This window comes from Leptodactylus fuscus, chromosome 7 (genome assembly GCF_031893055.1).
Source record: "Leptodactylus fuscus isolate aLepFus1 chromosome 7, aLepFus1.hap2, whole genome shotgun sequence".
NCBI classification, from domain to species: Eukaryota; Metazoa; Chordata; class Amphibia; order Anura; family Leptodactylidae; genus Leptodactylus; species Leptodactylus fuscus.
Genome location: NC_134271.1, coordinates 135,076,666 through 135,084,463, shown reverse-complemented (window position 1 = coordinate 135,084,463; position 7,798 = coordinate 135,076,666). Strand labels below are relative to the sequence as shown.

Sequence of the window (7,798 nt, the reverse complement as noted above, 5' to 3'; positions counted from 1 at the left end):
TGTTTTTAAGATTTGTGCAGGCAAAATCAGCAGCACTTTGCTATTAAAATAGCAGTATGTATTTAATGGAGGAAAAATGTTAATACTTGCCCAAGAAACTCCTTAGGATTGTCTTGTGTTTAAAGAATATGTATTGCCAATTAAAGAGTTAACTGTGTATGCAGCAGCACAGACTCCAGTCACTACCAACCGCTCATATCTATGTCTGTTGAATTCTAGCATTCATCTACATGTATAATAACTAGAGATGAGCGAACAGTGTTCTATCGAACACATGTTCGATCGGATATCAGGGTGTTCGCCATGTTCGAATCGAATCGAACACCGCGTGGTAAAGTGCGCCATTACTCGATTCCCCTCCCACCTTCCCTGGCGCCTTTTTTGCACCAATAACAGCGCAGGGGAGGTGGGACAGGAACTACGACAACGGGGGCATTGAAAAAAATTGGAAAAAGTCATTGGCTGCCGAAATCAGGTGACCTCCATTTTAGACGAATAGTGGATTTCAAATCCGGGTCATATGAGAATGTGAACTTTGTGACTATGAGACAGGGATAGCTGTACAGGCAGGGATAGCTAGGGATAACCTTTATTTAGGGGGGAATGTTATTAAAAATAACTTTTTGGGGCTCTATCGGGTGTGTAATTGTGATTTTTGTGAGATAAACTTTTTCCCATAGGGATGCATTGGCCAGCGCTGATTGGCCGAATTCTGTACTCTGGCCAATCAGTGCTGGCCAATGCATTCTATTAGCTTGATGAAGCAGAGTGTGCACAAGGGTTCAAGCGCACCCTCGGCTCTGATGTAGCAGAGCCGAGGCTGCACAAGGGTTCAAGCGCACCCTCGGCTCTGATGTAGGAGAGCCGAGGGTGCACTTGAACCCTTGTGCAGCCTCGGCTCTGCTACATCAGAGCCGAGGGTGCGCTTGAACCCTTGTGCACACTCTGCTTCATCAAGCTAATAGAATTCATTGGCCAGCGCTGATTGGCCAATGCATTCTATTAGCCCGATGAAGTAGAGCTGAATGTGTGTGCTAAGCACACACATTCAGGCATTGGCCAGAGTACAGAATTCGGCCAATCAGCGCTGGCTCTGCTGGAGGAGGCGGAGTCTAAGATCGCTCCACACCAGTCTCCATTCAGGTCCGACCTTAGACTCCGCCTCCTCCAGCAGAGCCAGCGCTGATTGGCCGAATTCCGTACTCTGGCCAATCAGCACTGGCTAATGCATTGTATTGGCGTGATGAAGCAGTGCTGAATGAGTGTGCTTAGCACACACATTCAGCTCTACTTCATCGGGCTAATAGAATGCATTGGCCAATCAGCGCTGGCCAATGCATTCTATTAGCGTGAACTGAGTTTGCACAGGGGTTCTAGTGCACCCTCGGCTCTGCTACATCAGATTGCTACATCGAACACCGCGTGGTAAAAATGACGTTACCTGTATTCTGCGGCTCAGTACGAACACGGCCATACCAAATTTATATCGTATTTGTAATGTTTTGATACCTTTTTAAAAATGAAAAAATTGTGACTCCTGTAACTTTTTCATATCTAGATGTATGGAGCTGGGGGCGGCGTCTTTTTATGAAGGACAAGATGGTGTTTTTATTAATTCCATTTGGGGAAAGGTCTGATGGTTTGATCACTCTTTATTCAATGTTTTTTCCCTTATCTTACATTTATGATCAACCCCCCTCCCCTCCCCCCCTTGAAATCTAGGGGGTCTGATCACTCACACTACTCACTGCAATACTACTGTATTGCAGTGAGTAGCAAAATGACAGCAGCTCTATTAGACCATGCCTATGGCATCATGCAATAGAACCAATGCTATGACAAGCCTGGGAACCTTCAATAGGTTCCCGGCTGTCATGGCAACCAATTGCCACCCTCCTGGTGACATTCAGGAGGGCGGCGATCAGAGCAAAATGGCGGTGCCGTTTGACCGCAGCATCTAAAGGGTTAACAGCTATCGGTGCGGGCACCGACATCTTCTGTTAGGGGCGGGTGTTAGCTGTATTACACAGCCGGCATCCGCCCTGTACTGAGAGCTCAGCTCCTGAACTCTCTCCAAACATCCCCAAGCAACTCAGGATGTAGTATTATGTCCAGGGTCTCTAAGGGGTTAAGACTGAATGAATCTTGTTAAATCCTCCACATTGTCTCCAAAGTCTTAAGATGTGTGGCTCCCTGAACCCACCAGGCCCCCTAATGTCACGGGCCCTGTGGCAACTGCTACCCTGGTAGTGACGCCACTGCTTGCAGGATGCCTTCACTGATTTTTGTTGATATTTGATCCATTTCATGGCAATTTGTAGTCTCAAAAAGTCAGTCTCAGTTTACTTGAGCACTTGATAAGTTTTGTTGTCTCAGTAAAGGTGGAGTCTAAAAGTCTTTATAAATTTTCTGGAAATGTCAAATCAAAGACATAACATAGACCGGCAAGAAAAGGGTGCGTAATAGAGATGAGCGAACAGTAAAAGGTTTGATATTCCATTCGAGTAGCCCCTCAATATTCGACTACTCAAATTGAATATTGAACCCTATTATAGTCTATGGGGGGAAAATGCTCGTTTCAGGGGTAGGCAACGTTCAATCAAATTATACTTATCAAGTCCACGAGTGAGGGTCGGGCTGGATCCTCCGAGAAGTCTTCTCCGTGCAGCATCCCCGCAGCATCTTCTGGCTCTTCATTCACTCTGCCAGGCATCGGGACTGGGCAGAGCCAACTGCGCATGCCCGCACTACAAGTGAATTCAGAGCCGGAAGACGCCGCGGGGAAGCTGCACGGAGAAGACTTCCAAAGGTAGGAGAAGAACCAGCGTTGATTGGCCAACTGTATAGCATTCAGCCAATCAATGCTGGTTCTGCATCGAACTTTTACAGTTAGTAGTATTACTACAGCTAGTAGTATTCGATCGAGTATGAGTATTTTGAATACCGTAGTATTCGATCGAACACCTACTCGATCGAGTACTTCTCGCTCATCTCTAGTGAGTAACATATTGAGCAAATATATCTTCGCAAATTATGATTATATAATATATAATTTTATTTTTGCACAGCATTATCTGCTTTGCACAGTCATTTTTTATTAAAAGTATTCCCACTTGGCAAACTGACTGCAGGGTATCCTGCTTGTATACCCCGGAACAAAAAATCTCCGTGAAACAGCAGCACCTCTCCAATGAGAAGATTCACCACCTGCCTGGGCTCCTATATTTAATAAAAATTGAAGCAGCCAAGTAAAGTTGGAAGAAATTATTTATATGTATCAAAAAGGAATATTGCTCATAAAATGTAATAAAGATTAATGTATTGGTTTTTTTTGTTTTTGTTTTTTTCAAAACTGCAGATGTGGAGCACAAAGATGAGGTTCTGTACCAACAAAACCTGTTTCATGATACTAACTATACTTACTGTATATATTACGGCCGAAGATGACACAATTGTAGAAACAAGGCAGGGGAAAGTGAGTGGAATAAAACAGTCTGTGATGTCTCGTACTGTCACAGCCTATCTAGGAATTCCATATGGAGAAGCACCAACAGGAGAAAGACGGTTCCAAAAACCAGAACCCCGGGCACCATGGCATGGAGTTTACAAAGCCACCACCTATGGAAACTCTTGTTACCAGAGTAAAGACAATAGCTATGCAAAAATCACCGATTCAGATAAGTGGAATGTCAAAAATGAAATGAGTGAGGACTGTCTGAATCTGAATGTATGGGTTCCACAAACCATATCTAAACCAGCACATGTCATGGTGTTCATCCATGGAGGAGGTTTTTTCTTTGGCAGCTCAGCTTCAGACATGTATGATGGAAGTGTGCTGGCAGCTTCTGAGGAAGTCATCGTAGTGTCAATGAACTACAGACTTGGAGCATTTGGTTTCTTAGCTCTTCCAGGAAATCCAAAAGCCCCAGGAAATGCTGGTTTGTTTGACCAAAGGCTGGCTCTTCAATGGGTTCATGACAATATTGCAGCTTTTGGTGGAAATCCGGACAGCATTACAATTTTTGGACATAGTGCCGGAGCTGTCTCCGTAGGGTATCATGTGATGAGCCCAGGAAGCCATTCTTATTTTAAAAGAGCCATTCTACAAAGTGGAGCACCACCAGCAAACTGGGCATTCAATTCTCAAGAATGGTCAAAGATGTTGTCCGTACAATTAGCCAAACTCCTCAACTGTCCTACAGAAGATGAAGATGCCACTATAGCCTGTTTACAAAAAGTAGATGGCAAAGACATAGTAGATAAGCAAAGTCTATTAGAATCTCCTCTAGTTAATTTTGCTCCAGTTTTGGATAATGATTTTCTAACCAATATCCCGCACAACCTAGTAAAACATTCAATCAAAAATACTGATATTTTGATAGGACTAACTAAAGATGATGGAAACCCATTTCCAGTGTTTGGTGCACCAGGATTTAGTGTTAAAAACCAAAGTCTAATCACCACCGAGGAACTTATAGAAGGTTTGAGAGATTACCTCCCACCAGGAGATGATCTCTCTGTAGAATCTATGATGTTACTTTATGTAGACTGGGATGACGAAAAAAACACAAAGAAGAATCGTAAAGCCATGGAGCAGATACTGAGAGACAATAATTTTTTTGTGTCAAACTTTGCTGCAATTGCTAAAAATAACCTCTATGTCTATGAATATGATCACCGTCCATCAGATGAAGGACTTCCGGAGTGGATGGGGGTTGCCCATGGTGCAGAATTGCCAATATTATTTGGAAAACCACTTATTTCACCTCAACAATTCTCAAGCCAAGAACAAGTATTTAGTAGAAGACTTATGAAATTTTGGGCCAATTTTGCAGGAAAAGGGTAAGCTCTTGACTATATTTTGGTTTTATGAGAATTATGAGAGGTATGTGCATAACACCACAGGTTAATTTATCGCTCTTGTTGATCATATTGGATGGCGGGGACACTCAATAAACAATATCTAAGTAAGGCTGACAATGCAGGAGTGTCTTATAGTCATAACAAAGGTGGTGTTAGAGATAAGGCCAGAACCAAGATTTGGGTGATGTATATATTCAAAACGTTTGTTGTATATGCCTAAATTTTGTTATGCATTTCACCTGAAAGCTAATGGCCATTACATTGAAATCCTTTGGCATAGTTCACATACTTAACACGGAATCAGTCTCAAAATCCTGACCAATAAAACGACTCCCATTGAAGCGACATGCTCATTCTTTAGGCGGATGCTGCGACTGGTTCAGCCTCGGACGTCCGCCTGAAGACGCTCCCTCCCGATTAGGCCCATTCATTTGGGCCTAATCCGGAGCGGAGTGCTGGCATCCAGTTGCGGCTGCTGGTTTTTGGTCTGGAATCTGAAGCGGCCTCCGCGTCAAAAACCCCGTCTGAACTCAGCCTAAGTTCAGATGGAGTTTTTTGGTCAGGAATCTGCCTCAAAATCAGTCTCCAAAAAAAAGCCTCCTAGTAGAGTTCTATTGGAGGCAGATTCCTGACCATAAAACTCCATGTGAACTCAGTCTAAATGTACTGCTCCACTGACACGCAATTAACAAAGGATGCAGATATTAATTAAAACAGCACCATGTGAACCCAAGCCCACAGTCCAATGCCAACAAGTAGCATACACACCCAATTCCTTTCTATGGCTCCATGTGTAGGGCTGAGCCACAAATTATGGAGCAGCTCCCATTCTTGTTTTTAGTGAGGCTCAGTTCATCTATTATATTGCTAGGATCTGTAGAAAACATGGTTTCATAGACCCTTCATTTTCATGGACCAGTGCATGACTAAGGACATGTACCTGGGGTCTGAGTTGTAGAAGGCAACTATTATCTACGTACATGATTGAAGTGTTGTGGTGAGATACAAATCTAAAGACTACCCACTAATTTCCTTTGCAAGTAAGCACTAGTGCTCCAATGGCCTTCTAATGGTCTTTGCTTACAAGTGGACACTCGTGGAAGTCCCAATGTAAGTGATAAGGCATGGGACTGATTCAGCTTCTACTTGGCTACATTAGGGCTACACAAGTCCTACAAGGTATCTTTATGTTCAATTTTGATCTGAAAGACTCCCTTTAAATCATGATCTTTGCTTCAGAAACAGTCTGCAGCTTTGAGTCATTTCTAAGACTGTCTTATTTCTTCATGGTTTTTTTATACTATGTAGAAATCCAAGTGATGATGAAATTATTTGGCCACAGTATTTGGCGCAAAAACAACGTTACGCTGTTCTCAAAGTGGACCGCATTGATGTTAAGCAAAAGTGGAACAGTGAAAAATGTAAATTCTGGAATTCCTTCTACCCCAAACTAGTCAAAATGGTAGGTGGGCAAATATTTATTCTATGGTTTCCTATAATATTTACTTACAATAACTTGAGCTACAGCAAATGCCATCCTTTGCCATAGAAAATTAGATTTATAGCGCAAAGTCGGCAAGTCTTCTGGAGAAGGAGCCGTGATACTCTGCTAAACCCTATTAATAGTAGAGCAATACTATTTAGTACGATCACATGGACTGTTCTGGAAATTTCTAGCAACAAACTCTGGTGTGGACTGACTGTGCCAATGAAGGGACTTGACTTCCTCAGGAGTACACTTAAGTCATGTAAGTGATCCCCTGGTTTCCACACGTCAACCCCCAAGATTTAGACTCCGATGTAAAGAACCTCTAACAGTCGTCCCCATTCAATGACTTCTGTCCCAAGCAGGTCAAGAGACCTCACTGCTTGGCATTGAAGGACAGGTAGAAAAGTGGTCAATGGGTAAGCCAAGGTTAGGACTGGCAGAGTTCATTTGTAACAGTAGAGAGAATAAGTAATCAGTTATACATCAGCAACCACAGGGCTCCAGGCCAATCGGCTGTGTAAAGACGTTGCAGCTTCTGCAAAAAAAATAAAATAACCATAGCGCCATACGTTTCTACAGCAGCTGTGCTTGGTATGGCAGCTCAGCGCATTCACATGAGCAGGGCTAAGCTGCGATCAAGCCATATGACCAATGCATGAGACATCACATGGCTTGAGGGGCTGAAGCCGTGCTCAGAGGGCTTGGCTACCAATTTATGCTACTAACTGATCCACAGGGTTCCTGGGTGTCGGACACCTAAGGATTCATCAGTAAAGTAATACATATTAAGAATTATATAAAGAAAAAATATATTCAGTATAATGATTGTAACACTCCTCTCTTTCTGGTTGTAGATACATGAAGGTAAATCCTAAAGAACCCCGTGCTACTAAACTCAAGATATTGGAGTGGACTGGAAGTGAGACTTACCCTGAATAATAATACACAGTACATAATAAATCTTACATATTCCAATGAATGTTTTGTCTTCTTTGCAAATATTCTCTACTGAAAGTATCTTACTGTTATTTGTTTACAGACCCATGTATTACTATGGTAACAGACTACAAACAAACACTATGTAGTCTAATCCTGTACATAAAACTCATCTATGCAGCATCTATGGCCCAATTCTTGTTACAACGGATGTAATGTGCTGCTTTTAGACTCCACCTCTGAGGATCTCAGTGATAATATGGGGGTTTTCCATGGAGCCTGTGAACACTTAGATCAATATTATTGTAAAACGAACCCAAATACTCAAATCGTGTGACCAGCCTGGGAGAACATACAAACTCCTTGCAGAACTTGTTCCTGGTGGGATTCAAACCCAGGACTCCAGCGCTACAAGAATGCAGTGCTAACTAGAGATGAGCGAACAGTGTTCTATCGAACACATGTTCGATCGGATATCAGGGTGTTCGCCATGTTCGAATCGAATCGAAC

General features: G+C 42.8%; 1 protein-coding gene across 1 annotated transcript; it reads left to right on the top strand.

The window, feature by feature from the left end:
• Positions 1-3,403: 3,403 nt before the first annotated feature.
• On the top strand, positions 3,404-7,227 carry LOC142213367 (cholinesterase-like). The gene is made up of 3 exons (XM_075281685.1): positions 3,404-4,842; positions 6,172-6,325; positions 7,207-7,227. Exons 1-3 carry the CDS (start codon positions 3,404-3,406, stop codon positions 7,225-7,227), a joined length of 1,614 nt encoding a protein of 537 aa, XP_075137786.1.
• Positions 7,228-7,798: the final 571 nt, after the last annotated feature.